Here is a 14,873-nt window from a genome sequence, read left to right as displayed (position 1 = left end):
CGACGGACGCCGACGGACTAAAGCTGGCTGACAATCCGATCGTGTGTGGGCTTCCCCGGACTTTCAGCGGACTTTTCCAGCCGCAAATCTGACGGACTTTAGATTTGAAACATGCTTCAAATCTTTACGTCGTAACTACGCCGGACCCAGAAATCCGCTCGTCTGTATGCTAGTCCGACGGGCAAAAACCCACGCTAGGGCAGCTATTGGCTACTGGCTATGAACTTCCTTATTTTAGTCCGGTGTACGTCATCACGTAAGAATCCGTCTGACTTTTGTGTGATCGTATGTAGACAAGTCCGTTCGTAAGAAATTCTGCCGCAAGTCGGCCAAAAGTCCGACAAAAGTCTGTCGGACAGGCTGTCGGACTTTTGTAGATGAAAAGTCCGACCGTGTGTACGCAGCATTAGGCATGAAAGGGTTTTGTCTCTTAGGCTCCTTTCACAGTCTTTAGTGATTATCACCCCTCTAAAAAGCAGGCTGCAGTGGATCACTTTCCAGGGGAGGATGGAAGGAGGTTTTCAGGTGATACTGCCACCTCTTAATGTCTGTGTTTGTTTTTTTTGTTTTGTTTTTCCCCAAGACTTCATCGCAACTGTAAAAGCCAAGCACTTAGCTCCTGGTTGCGGTGCACATTCATAAACGTACATACGAGAGTTTGTCAGGCAGTACCACTGTGCAAAGCACCATGGCAATGTGTACGCTTGCTTGTAGGTGGGTGGGCGGTAAAACCACAGATCAGCCACTTATTTTATTTTTTTTTTTACCACCCACCAGCCATCCGTATAAAAGTAGTCTTGTAATTCTTAGTTGTATGTACCCATATACCTGGAGTTCAGCTTAGTTCACAAAGCTATCATACTGGGATTAGGATACTTCATTTCCAAATAGTGACAGTCCAATGAGACTTACAAATCGAAATCACAAAATAAAGATCCTTTTTGTTTTTTGTGAATTGAATTGAACCTCTTGTTCTGTATTTCCTCCTTCTAGAGTAATTGTTATTTACAATAAAAAAAAAAAAAAAATTGGAACTAGGCGGCAAATCGCGAGAGAAAAGTCGCGTCCCCAGCCGTGATCAGTATATGTATGCAGTGTTTATCTCCGTTCCTTTTTGCTGTCTAACACTGTTTGCCTATTGTGTGAGCGGGGTTTTCTTTTCTTCCTTCCTTTCCCTTGCAAAGCAATTATCGACCCCTCATTAATCAGACGAAGCCGCATGTATACAATGCATCTGACAAGAGCCAATACACACTCATTTTTCATAATAAAGAACTCATCACTTTGGGGGCCGGTGCGAGCTTTCTATGAAGTCTTGTACACTTCGCACAAACACCGCGTATCTTAATCAAATGAGCCGCGAGTGTCCGCTGGAAACAAACTTCTCGGGATGAATTGCTTTATTCACTGCGATGTTGCGGGATTTGTTGCTTTTTTTTTTTTTTACTATTTTTTTTTTTTTTTTTTATATATATATACTTTTATTGCTTTTAGAAACTTGCTTTGTGAGTGTTCTCGTAAAACCCTGATTAGTGAAGATGTTCTGAGACTCTGACTCTTTCCCACTATATTCACTAATATATTTTCTGGATGAAATTCTTCAGAAATTACTGACGCGATAGAGATCGCTCGGGAGCAGACTTAGCAGTAGGAAAGTTAACGGCTGGAGTTTAGTGAAATAGAAAATTCACACCAGGGATGGTACTTGCCATGATTGGTATGGTGTTGGGTTGAAATCTGAAGTCCTCTGCCCCCCAGATACCCCCGCAGCAGTGATCTTCCGGTGCTGTAGGGGTTAATGAGCGTCTGCACCTGTGACAGGCAAGTGCTGACTATGGCCCGTCCTTTCTGCCCCGTGCATCATAGAAGGCTTGTTAACCACTTGCTGACCGCCCTGAAGTTTTACTGCTACGGGGTGGCAGCTCTGTGCAGGATCACGTATAAATTATATTACCAAAAGTATTGGGACGCCTGCCTTTTTTACACGCCCATGAACTTCAATGGCATCCCAGTCTTAGTCCGTAGGGTTCAATATTGAGTTGGCCCACCCTTTGCAGCGGTAGCAAAAGCCCCGCATGCAGCATCTCTGGGGCGTGTTTGGAGTGATGTAAAAAGCGCTCCAAAAATGCCCCTGCCCATTGAAATGAATGGGCAACACTTTTTAAAGTGCTTCGAAAGCGCAGCAAAACAGGTCATTTTATATATATATATATTTTTTAAAGTGACCTGCTAGCGCCCGAAAAGTTCCGCTAAAGCACCGTAAAAATGACCGGCGCTTTAGCGGCTGTTTTAGCAGCACTTAAGCGTGAAAAGGCTCTAATGGTATCCTAGGCTTAGCCCATAGGGTTCAATATTGAGTTGGTGCACCCTTTGAAGAAAAAGTCCCGCAAGCAGCATCTTTGGGGCGTGTTTGGAGCGCTGTAAAAAGCACTCCAAAAAGGCCCCTGCCCATTGAAATGAATGGGCAGCGCTTCGAAAGGGGCCGCAAAACGGGTCTTCTTTTTTTTTTTTTTTTTTTTTTAAAGCGACCTGCTACCGCTCAAAAAGCGCAGCTAAAGCACCACAAAAAAGACCGGCACTTTAGCGGCTGTTTTTGCAGCACCTCAGTGTGAACAGGTTCTGATATCCTAGTCTTAGTCTGTAGGGTTCAATATAGAGTTGGCCCACCCTTTGCAGCTATAACAGCTTCAACTCTTCTGGGAAGGCTGTCCACAAGGTTTAGGAGTGTGTCTATGGGAATGTTTGACCATTCTTCCAGAAGAGCATTTGTGAGGTCAGGCACTGATGTTTGGACGAGAAGACCTGGCTCGCAGATGGCCCCTTCCTGTTCCAACATGACTGCGCACCAGTGTATAAAGCAAGGTCCATAAAAACATGGATGAGCGAGTTGGGGGCGGAGGAACTTGACTGGCCTGCACCACAACCCAATAGAACACCTTTGGAATAAGTTAGAGCTGAGACTGTGAGCCAAGACTTCTCATCCAGCATCAGTGCCTGACTTCACAAATACGTGGGCCAACTCAATATTGAACCCTATGGACTAAGACTGGGATGGCAATAAAGTTCATGTGCATGTAAAGGCAGGTGTCCTAATACTTTATACCAGTGGTCATCAACCCTGTCCTCAGGGCCCACTAACAGGCCAGGTTTGCAAGATAACTGAAATACATCACAGGTGATATCATTTGCTGCTCAGTGATTGCAGTATTCTAGTGTGCATCTCCCCGAGGTAATACATAAAACCTGCCCTGTTAGTCGGCCCTGAGGACAGGGTTGATGACCACTGCTTTATACAATATAGTTTATATACGTGATCCTGCACTTCCGCCTGCAGAGGGTATGCACCGCCAGCAGGCCGCTTCTGCTGTGATTGCTCACAGCAGAAGTTGATCTGTGGGTGCCAAGTGCTTGATGTCCTCTGGCACCCGCCAATCATTGATAAACACAGAACAGGGATCTGCCTATGAAAACAACGCAGATCGCCGTTCTGACGGGGGAAGTGATGGGTTAGGTTTTCCTGCAAAGCAGGGACTAGAATCCATCTCTTCCCTTAAATGAAATGACTGGAATTTTCACTTTTCTTCATTCCACATGAGTGCTGTCAAACGCCATTTCAACATAGGCCGCATCAGCAGTATGGTTGCCCTCAAAGGGCTGGTTGTATCTGGGGAGCACTGCATACAGAGTGCAATGCTCAGGAGTGCATTACGTACAGGTTGTATCTGGGGAGCACTGCATACAGAGTGCAGAGTTCAGGAGCACATTATGTATACAGTGCAGGGTTCAGGAGCACATTATGTATACAGTGCAGGGTTCAGGAGCACATTATGTATACAGTGCAGGGTTCAGGAGCACATTATGTATACCGTGCAGGGTTCAGGAGCACATTATGTATACCGTGTAGAGTTCAGGGGTGCACATTATGTATACAGTGCAGGGTTCAGGGGTGCACATTATGTATACAGTGCAGGGTTCAGGGGTGCACATTATGTATACCCTGCACTGTATACATAATGTGCACCCCTGAACATTATGTATACAGTGCAGGGTATACATACTGTATACATTATACCCTGCACTGTATACATAATGTTCAGGGGTGCACATTATGTATACAGTGCAGGGTTCAGGGGTGCACATTATGTATACAGTGCAGGGTTCAGGGATGCACATTATGTATACAGTGCAGGGTTCAGGGATGCACATTATGTATACAGTGCAGGGTTCAGGGATGCACATTATGTATACAGTGCAGGGTTCAGGGGTGCACATTATGTATACAGTGCAGGGTTCAGGGGTGCACTATGTACAGAGTGCAGGGTTCAGGAGCGCATTATGTATGCAGTGCAGGGTTCAGGAGCGCATTATGTATGCAGTGCAGGGTTCAGGGGTACACATGTATACAGTGCAGGGTTCAGGGATGCACATTATGTATACAGTGCAGGGTTCAGGGGTGTGCTATGCACATTGTGCAACCCCAAACATTTGTTTTTACAAATGACATCAGGGAGAAGCAGGGGAGCTTGAGAGCCGGAGGTGGTGGAATGGAGTTCCTCCACGTTACGGCTGCAAAACTGGGTGCAAGGGCCATGTAACAAAGCCTGGCAGGCCAGATTTGGCCTTTCGGGCCTTGTGTTTGACATATGTGCTTTACATGGAAATCTCCCATGGACACAGATTTTCTCTGCTTCCTGTGAGATCCATCAGTAAATGGGGGGAAATCCCCCTGATAGAGAAAAAAAAATCTAATGGCTATTACCTTTTGCCTTTTCTGACACGTTTTTGCGGGGAATATACCCCTTTGTTTGAGTAGTAGCAGCATTGTCAGGAGTAGGAATCTGTATAGACTTATAGAACCCGACAAGTATTGCTGGGAATGCAGCCCACTCCGACCTGACCAGGAGGTAGAGGGATTGAGAAGCTGCAAAAGTCAATGCTGACTGGGTTGTCAAGGCATGCCTAGATGGCCATGCTTGGCTTACAAATGTAAGATCACCATAAGCGATGTGCCCAATTGATAGTTGGGATCACACTGGAGTGAAGCCAGTGAGTGAAAGTGTCTATGGATTCTACTTTGAATATACTGTACATCAAACCGATCATCAGAGAGAGAAAAGACGACTTGGGGAAGATTTACTATAATTGGAGCACTGTGAATCTGGTGCAGCTGTGCACGCTAGCCAATCAGTTTCTAACTTCAGCTTGTTCAATTAACCACTTCAGCCTTGGAAGGATTTACCCCCTTCCTGATCAAGCCCTTTTTTGCGATATGCTTTAACTGACAATTGCGCGGTCCTGCGACGTTGTACCCAAACAAAATTGACGTCCTTCCCCCCCCCACAAATATTTTTTCCTTTTGGTGGTATTTGATCACCTCTGCGGTTTTTTTATTTTTTGCGTTATAAACAAAAAAGAGCGACAATTTTGAAAAAAAAGCAATATTTTTTACTTCTAAAATTTCTCCCTCAGTTTAGGCCATTCTTCTACATATTTTTGGTAAAAAAAAATTCAATAAGCGTATATTGATTGGTTTGCGCAAAAGTTATCGCGTCTACAAAATAGGGGATAGATTTATGGCATTTTTATTATCATTTTTTTTTTTTTATTAGTAATGGCAGCGATCTGTGATTTTTATAGTGACTGTGACGTTGCAGCGGACAGATCGGACACTTATGACACAATTTTGGGACCATTGACACTTATACAGCGATCAGTGCTATAAAAGTGCACTGATTACTGTGTAAATGTCACTGGCGGGGAAGTGGTTAAACACTAGGGGGGATGGGCTTACTTGAACATGACAGATCACTGCTCCCGATCACTGGGAGCAGTAGGTCCCTGTCATGTTGCTAGGCAGAACAGGGAAATGCCTTGTTTACATCTCCCCGTTCTGCCTCTCCCATGTAACCACCTCGTAATGCAGTGGGATGTCAAGTCTTTAGCCCTGTGGAATCTCTGCCATGGTTAGGACAGCAGAGGAATGGAGTAAGTCCAGTATAAATGGTTTGTGGATGAACTTTAAAGAGACTCTGCTGAAACTTGTTTTTTTAGCTGGGCTTACACTGGGCCAGAATGGGTAATAGTAGCACCTGCCAGCTCTCAAACGAGAGAGGACAGAAGATTTAATTTCTTTAGACCCTAACCAAAGTGGAGAAACTTATTAACCTCCATCAGAAAAGTGAATGCCCATACATCTGAGCCGAGAGCATCTACTGTGCTGCTTGTGGGCAGTATATGGGCCATAAAAATGAATGGAAGGGACTGTTGATTCAGGTGCTGTATTGTCCAGGTGAGGCATCTCAAGTTTGAATGGTTGTTTCCTTTAGGTGAGAAATGGGGTATACTTTGCTCAAGTTTCCTTTGAAATTGTAAAATGTAAGCCCAGGTCTCAGCCACCTTGTGACTAATTGTGCCATCTTTGTTTGTCTTTATAGTCTGCCAGAAACCATGTCACATTACACAGATGAACCCAGATTCACCATAGAGCAGATAGACCTGCTGCAACGTCTGCGACGCACCGGAATGACCAAACATGAAATCTTGCACGCTCTGGAGACGTTGGACCGTCTGGACCAAGAACACAGTGACAAATTTGGAAGGAGGTCCAGCTATGGGAGCAGCACTTATAACAGCACCAACAATGTCCCTGCCTCTTCTTCCACTGCCACTGCTTCAACACAGACCCTCCATTGTGGCATGTCCCCATCGCCCAGCAATAGCTGTGACACCTCCCCACAACCTTGCACTACCAACCAGAACGGGAGAGAAAGTAGTGAGAGGATCCCGACATCCAATGGGAAGATGTCCCCAACACGTTATCATGCCAACAGCATTGGACCAAGGTCGTATAGCTTTGAAGCATCGGAGGAGGATCTTGATGTTGATGACAAGGTGGAAGAGTTAATGAGGTCAGTAAAGTGCATTGAGTTAAAAAAAAAAAAAAAAATTAGTAAAAGAAAAAAATGTATATATATATAAATCCAGTTCTGTAGTGGAATTATGTCCTTACAGGATGTCTCCAACTTACAAGCTGACCTCAATGCAATGTTTAATTGAGCAGCTAGTTGGTAAGTTGGGTTTATTGTTAATTAATGTAAACTTCTGCACTCGGTGGCTAAAAAGATTTATGCATCATACATTCTAGAATCCAGGAGGAGAACAACTGGGGGAGTCACTGGTGAGGATCTGGGTGTTCTGGTAGGTCAGCCTTTCCTAACCTTTTTACCCTAGAGGAACCCTTTAAATAAATTTCAGGTTACGTGGAACCCCTGCTAAATTGGTCCATTAGGGTCATTACAAAAAATGCCTCTACCTGCTCCTTACCCTTACAGTCCACTAAAAAGACCACTGTTGTCATGCAACTGGTTTTTCAAAGTGGTGATGGACCTGGTAACTTAAAGGCAGCATCTGATAGTAACGCCTATAACCACAGCTCAAGGAACCTCTAGCAACCTCTGGGGCAACCCTAGGGCTCCATGGACCCCTGGTTGGGAATGACTTCAGTTGGAGCAGGGGTCTTCAAACTACGGCCCTCCAGCTATTCAGGAACTACAATTCCCATCATGCCTAGTCATGTCTGTGAATGTCAGAGCTTTACAATGCCTCATAGGACGTGTAGTTCTGCAACAGCTGGAGGGCCGTAGTTTGAGGATCCCTGAGTTAGAGCTTAAACTTAATAGCATGCAGTGCCAAACTGCAGTTTCCAAAACAAGTAAAACCTCTTTTTGTATTAGGTGGTATAGACTCCAGAGCGAGCAAGACCTACTTTTACCCTTGTACAAAGCAAATACCTCATCTGGAATATGCAGTTCAGTTTTGGGCACCAGTTCACAAACAAAGGATTCTGGAATCTGGAGCACTGGATAAGGTGCAGAGAAGGGCATCCGAATTGATAAGAAGCATGGAGGAGATCAGCTATGAGTAAGGCTCGGTTCACACTGGGGCGACTTGGGATCCGACTTGTACGCCCTCAAGTCGCCCCAAGTCGCTTTGCATTTAGATTACAATTGTAGTGAATTGAACCGTCTTAACTGACACTACTGAAGTCGCTCCGACTTCAAAAAAGGTTCCTGTACTACTTCTATCCGACTTGTAGGCGACTTGTACCCATTCAACTCAATGTAAGTCGCCTGCAAGTCGGATCTCTCAAGCGACTTTGCAGAGAAAACCCCTCCCTCCCCCCTCCCTCCCAGAGAGGTGATTGGCCACAGGCGAAGTCGCCTGTCATGGAGGCGACTTCAAGTCGCCTCGTAATTTGCCGAAGTCGCGCTGAAGCCGCGTTGAAGTCGCGGTACAAAGTCGCGCTAAAGTCGTGTTGCCCATGTGTGAACCGACCCTAACTGAATGCATTCTCTCTTGGGATGAGGTGATGAAGGGGGAACAAAAAATATAACTGAATATTAACATGAATAATCTCTATTAATTTGCAAAAGACAGAAAATTAATATAAGCGGCGCTGCTATTAGTGATGTAATTTAACCCAGTGTTCAATGTGTCAGTGACACTAATGTATATCACTCCAACCTATAAAAAATATCACAAAAGTCCAGAGATCAGTGATATAACATAACCCAGTGTTCAAAGTGCAGATCCAGTGTACTGAAATGGTATAAATGACACTTGTGTATATCACTCCAATCTGTAAAGTAAATCAGAAATCCATCATATGTAAAATAAAATGTGAAGGAAATCCGTAGAAATGTCCCTTGAAGAGAACACCGTGGAAAAGTGTGCAAATCGCTGGAAATGTCCACCAAATCAAACGTGCCAGTGATTCCTCTCCCTCTGAATTCAACACTCACCGAATGAATATGCCTCACACTCTCGTGTTTCGGCAAAAGCACATGAAACACTGTACACTCAAGGTAGAGTAAAAAATCCACGTTCCATCCGACCCAGTGTCATTTCATTCCATATGTAAATAAAAACGTGTGCACATAGTGTGATACCGTAAAACACAACATTTATTAAACTGTGTAGCCTTCAATCATTGCACTCACATAGCAAACTCTTTAAATCAAGCCAAAAACCATCACAGCAATCCAAATTCTCAATACTCCTGTGTGAACTCCCAGCTCCAATGTAAACACGGTCGCGGCGGTCTCCAAGGTCAGCGGAAACAGGCTCTCACCCCACCCGCTGAATCTCGTCTAAATCGAGCAAGGTTCCTCCGCTCATGCACAGAAATGAGATGCAGCGTCTCCTCCGTCACTGTCTGCTACTGATGGATGCTGTGCAGCCACGCCCCTATACATGAATATTAACATGTATTAGTAGCAACATCAGAGATTAATCCAGGAATTATTTGATTGCTTTGGGGGATCAGGAGCAGGTGCAGCAAATTGCAATATGCTTTATAGGATTTTTTTTTTTTTTTGCCTTCCTCTGGATCAGCCCTGGGTATTGGGCTCTGTGTTTAGAGGTTTTCTTTTTATGTCTTAAGGTTTTTGTTTTAGTTGAACTAGATGGACTTTTTTTATTCTTTCAACCCAACTATATAACCTCTCTGGGGAGGAAAGGTCTACAACGGGGGTGTCGAGCTCAATTGCATTGTGGGCCGTGTCAGCATTATGGTTGACCTCCAAGGGCCGGTTGTATCTGTAAGACTATATAAATGTATCCTTCTCTTAATAAGTAATTGCCTCTTCATTCAATTATTACTGGTTTTAGTAATCACTTAAGACTTAGGCTGTGAAGGACAGGTGCAGACTGCAGAGCCCACTGACACTCCTGTAGCGGATGATGCAAGTCTGAAAAGAAAGATCGCACACCGCTGGTATCATCCACAAGAAACTTTATTGGAGGCTTCTCAGACAAAACATGGTACTGCCATAGTGTTCTGTCTCAACAGTGTCCAATTAAGTTTCTTGTGGATGATACCAACGGTGTGCGACCCTCCTTTTTTGGTATAAAATTGTAGTATTTTCAGAATAATTATAGATGTCCAGAGCACCCCACCCCCCTTACATCAGATGTCAAGAGCCCCACCCTCCCTGACATCACCGTGTACCACCCTCACCTTGTGCGGCTGCCGGCGAAAAGCATGGGCAGAGCTGGAAAGCAACAGTGAAAAAAAAATAACTGTATGTGCAGAAACTGTGTTACTGTGAACATATAGGTAGGCAATAAATAATCGTATTAGTCCATAAAAGGTCAATAATCTATAGTTGATGGCAGCAGTTGTCCTCATGGAAAGCCAGCTCTGTAAACAGGATGAAACAAGGAGAAACACAGGAAGCACCACCTCCGTGTAGCATTAAAACACAATTTATTGGCAAGGTAAGCAATAGCACTCACAAGATAAAGATTAAAACCTCTATGTGGCATCTCTCCTGGCATCCAAGGCAAGCATCCACGTGTTGTAGAGGTGGCAGGGGGTCCGCTGTCGGTCCTGTGGCCATCAGGAAGTCGGCCGGAAACCAGTGTGGAGTGCAGGGAAGTGACGTCACCGGATGCGGGGAAGCATCAGGGAGAGAAACCATGCTAAACAGGCAGAATGGACAGGCTGGGAAGCAGAAAGTGCAGGGTCTAGGGGAGGAAAAGAGGAGGGCTGGAATCCACTGCCGGAGTCTGCTGAATGCTGAGACCAGGGGAGGCAGAGATGAGGAGATGCTATGGCTGCACAGAGAGGTACAGGATTTGTAAAAAAAAGTTCTGTCCTCATCTCTGCTACCGACTGCTGGGAGGGGGCAGGAGCAGAGACTAGATTGTTCGTAGCTGCATGGAGGAGTGCAGGATCTGGTGAAGGAGTTCTGCCCTCCTCTCTACTGCTGACTGGTGAGACAAGGTGGGGGCAGAGACAATGGGGGTGCCGCAGCTGCATGCGAGGTGCGAATACTATATGAAATGGTCTGTCTGCCCAGATTCGGTCCGCTGGCCTTGTGTTTGACACATGTGCTCTAGAATGATGCTGGATGTCCTCCACCCAGGGAATGAGGTGGGCTCTACTTGTCTTGCAGCTTCTAATGCACATTGAGAGAAGCTCACGGTGTGCAGTGAAATCAGAGTAAGTAGTGCCAGTAGAGGAGAGGAGCCTATACAACTGTGCATGATTGAAGTTGCCCTTTAAGTATTTAGTGAGTAAAGATGCTCCATCCTTTGGTTAGAGTTTAGCGATGGTTGGAGAGATTCTCGAGGTGTAAATCTATCTGCTAAACAAATACATTAGTTTCTTCACTCAAACACTGTAATTGGTTCTGAAATTTCTCATTTCATTTTAATTAGGAAACCGATTAAAATTCTGTTGTGGCCTTTAATTTCAGCGGTATATCTTCCATTGTTTAATTAAGTGCTCCCTCTTCACCGAACTTAGCGGTTCACCCGGCTCAATACGGGAACGAAAGCACACTGCTGACTTCAGTGGCTTTTTCTGGTTCTAGTGACACAACGAACGACTCTGCATTCCGTGTGTCATAATTAATATATTGTAATTACAAGACTTTAAATATTTCACTCTGACAGCAAAGCTCTTTTCTGTAAATTGAAATACAGGCTAAAATAGATTTAATTCTATTAAGGTGTCAAGGAGTGACTATTGACGAGAATTAAACCTACATAGGTTATACGTATATATAGATTGTTTAATGCTTTGCACTGCTTAAAATGTTTTAGGTTTAAGCTACATCTTATATTTACTTTTTGTCTTCCCTGATTCCTCATTACCTTGCTCACTTCCTACATCAACTGAGGTCAGATGGGGCAAATTGGAGTGATCTGAGATACAAAGGTGCAGGAATTGGGGCTGATCTGAGATGTTAAAATGCAGGAATTGAGGCTGTTCTGAGACATGAAGGTGCAGGACTCGGGGCTGGTCTGATGTGTGAAGGTGCAGGAGCTGAGGCTGGTCTGATGTGTGAAGGTGCAGGAGCTGAGGCTGGTCTGATGTGTGAAGGTGCAGGAGCTGAGGCTGGTCTGATGTGTGAAGGTGCAGGAGCTGAGGCTGGTCTGATGTGTAAAGGTGCAGGAGCTGAGTGTTGCCTTATTGGATTATGTGAAATCTCCATTAATCGCTGTAAAATATTGCAATTAGAAATATATTTCAGTTAGAGGGAAATATATTTAAAATACTGAGTGTTGTGTTGATGTTATTGTAATTAGTTCAACTTCAAAGGTTGGCCTTTTGTTCTCCCTGAGAACATCTTCCCTGGGTAGTAAACAACAGCCTTCTTTGACTCATCCAATCAGGCTGTGCCCAATATACATTTACTAGGTACAGTGACCAATTAGGGAGAATTATATTAGCCACACTACAGAAAAGGAGGGGGGAGATATAATGCTTTGTGACCAAGCTAACTCACTTTTTGGTGTGGGAACAGACAGCAGTCACCATGGGCTGACCTGAAGTTAACAGGTAATCTAATATACTTGTATTTTATACTGTACTGTAAATATGGGTGTTGTGGGTAATTTGTAAATACCATGTAAGCCAGGAGACCTACACTGTACATTGTGTTGTAAATACTGTCGGGTGTGTACTTTGTATAGATTATGTAACCCTATTAATAAATGTGTATTGTGGAACGAACTACCTCTTTGTTGTAAGATCTCTCAGATCTAGATATGTATATGTCCATACTACTACAATGATTGAGGTGTATGCACAAAATACAGAACAAGTCTACATGAGGCTGGTCTGAGATGTGAAGGTGCTGAAATTGGGGTCATCTAAGGTGTGAAGGTGCAGGAACTAGGGCTGCTCTGAGACCTGAAGGTGCAGGAACTGGGGTTGCTCTGAGGTGTGAAGTTGTGGGAATTGGTGTAATCCGGGGTGTAACAATGCATGAATTTGAGGTTGATCTGAGGTATGAAGGTCCTGTAACTGGGGTTCATCTGAGATGTGATTGTGCAGGAACTTGGACTACTCTCAGGCCTGAAGGTGCAGGAATTGGGGTGATCTGAGGTATGAAGGTGAAGCAACTGTGGTGCTCTGTGGTATGAAGGTGCAGGATTTTGAGGTTGATCTGATTTATGGAGGTGCAGTAACTTGGGTGATCTGAGGTGTGAAGGTGCAGGAATTTGGGGTTGATCTGAGGTGTGAAGGTGCAGGAATTGGGGTTGATCCGAGGTGTCAAGGAATTGGGGTTGATCTGGGGTGTGAAGGTGCAGAATCTAGGGCAGATGTAAGGTGTGATGGTGCAGGAACTGGGGTGATCAGAGTTGTAGAGGTGCAGGAATTTTGGGTTATTCTAAGGTCTACTGCATGCTGTTGTTCAATGGACACTGGTTGTCTAATGCTTATAAATTGACGCTAAATGTGGAAAAGTTTGCTAACCCCAGTAATATGCCTGAAGCAATTTTGTTGCTTAATGAAAATAAAAATTAAAGAGAGCTAACCTGTTAAATGAGGGTTATAATCTCCTTTCTGGCAGGTGATGTGTTGATGCTTTACTCTTTTGAAGAGTTTCTGGTGCCACTTCAACCTGACACCTTTGGGTGTGTCCTATAGCTTGGTCCCCACTGGGCATTGTAGTGCCCCATCCGACCCCTTTCTTTACTTTGTAATGCAGGCATTGAAAGGCAGTGCTTTACAGGGGACATCTTACAGGAAACACCCTTCGGCATGTCAGGAGAAGGGTTTCTCCTGACATGCCGAAATGCAGTCTGTCAGAGTGATAATGAGGCACAACCGGACAAAACGCTGCATGAACCAACCCACCCCCCCCCCCCACCCCCCCCCCCCAAAAAAAAAAAAAAAAAAAAGTTAAGGCTGCAAAAAGATAATCGCCTGCTGTAAATCTCTTAGGAGCATTGGCTCCAAGGATATGTCTCAGTCTGGAGTAGATTACAAAAAAAAAAAAAATCTGTTGCTCAGCTTATTGGAAAAAAATATATAGATTTAAAGGTTCCCATGTATCTTGAGTTCTTTGCAGTTTGTAAAGTTTTGATGGACTGTCATCAATCAATTACCGAGTCTCAATAACCTGTCTGGCTTGCTGGCTGAGGTATTAGATTTATGTGTGCTTTTTGTGTGTGCTATGTAATGATCTCTATGATTTATTGCCTGATATTCTACTGACGCAGCTCATAATGCAAAATCTGCAGTTTTAGAGATTCTTTTATTTTTAATATTCCTGATTTCTTGAAAAGCTTTTTTTTTCTTCTCCCAGTTTTACTTTAAATGTATGTGCTTAAAAGGAGGGGTGGACAAATTTATTGTGGAATTCAGTAGCCAAGCTGAACTGAAGAGTGCCCACAAGAAGTCCTCACATTCTGGCAACTTGGTGTAGAACACTGATGCCCAACCACATGCAGCTCTTGGGCAGTTAAGGTGTTGCCCTTGGGCCCCTGTAGACAATATTCTGTATATTGATGATTACTTGAAAGAAACAAGAAGAGGGTTGCAGGAAAATATCCTACCTTGCATGGACTTTATTGGCACCTACATAAGAAAGACAGTATTTCAATATGTATTTGCATTTCCAATGCGTGTACAAATATTAAAACCATACAGTCCTCAAGACACCACATCTGGGTATAAAAATGAATATTCCCCAATCAGGCCACAACAGTACCAGCTATTTATAATTTAGTGTAGCCTTTTATAGTATAGGTCAAGGTGTATGGGTCCCATCCAATGTTCAACGCATTTAGCTAACTGCTTAGCTTCTTCAGGACTGCAATAAGTGGGGTAACAAATTATGTAAAATGGCGGGATGCCCGCACACTAACAAGTGTGGTGGGTGCACATAGGCGCAATAGGTCCTCGCATGTTCAAAAACGTTCTGGTGTGTAGTAGGGTAATCTACCATCCAATGCCATGGTATTATTGGATGGAATATCCAAAACTGGGTCTGAAATTAAAATGTTTGGAAATTAATAATGTTGCTGCGAGGTGGCCATACACAGTAAATCCTAGTGAACCTTCTGGTTTAGTC

General features: G+C 44.1%; 1 protein-coding gene across 7 annotated transcripts in view; it reads left to right on the top strand.

Annotated features, from left to right (window-relative positions):
- HMBOX1 (homeobox containing 1) overlaps nucleotides 1–14,873 on the top strand; it is a 213,199-nt gene that overhangs the window by 118,761 nt on the left and 79,565 nt on the right. For all 7 annotated transcript variants that reach the window (XM_073624841.1, XM_073624840.1, XM_073624839.1 and 4 more), the window contains exon 3: nucleotides 6,435–6,908. In XM_073624841.1, the coding sequence (XP_073480942.1) occupies nucleotides 6,435–6,908 (474 nt within the window). The remainder of the gene's footprint in view (nucleotides 1–6,434; nucleotides 6,909–14,873) is intronic.

Source organism: Aquarana catesbeiana, linkage group LG04 (assembly GCF_042186555.1).
Source record: "Aquarana catesbeiana isolate 2022-GZ linkage group LG04, ASM4218655v1, whole genome shotgun sequence".
Lineage (NCBI taxonomy): Eukaryota > Metazoa > Chordata > Amphibia > Anura > Ranidae > Aquarana > Aquarana catesbeiana.
The sequence above is the reverse complement of the archived record's forward strand: the minus strand, read 5'-3'. Positions and strand labels throughout refer to the sequence as shown.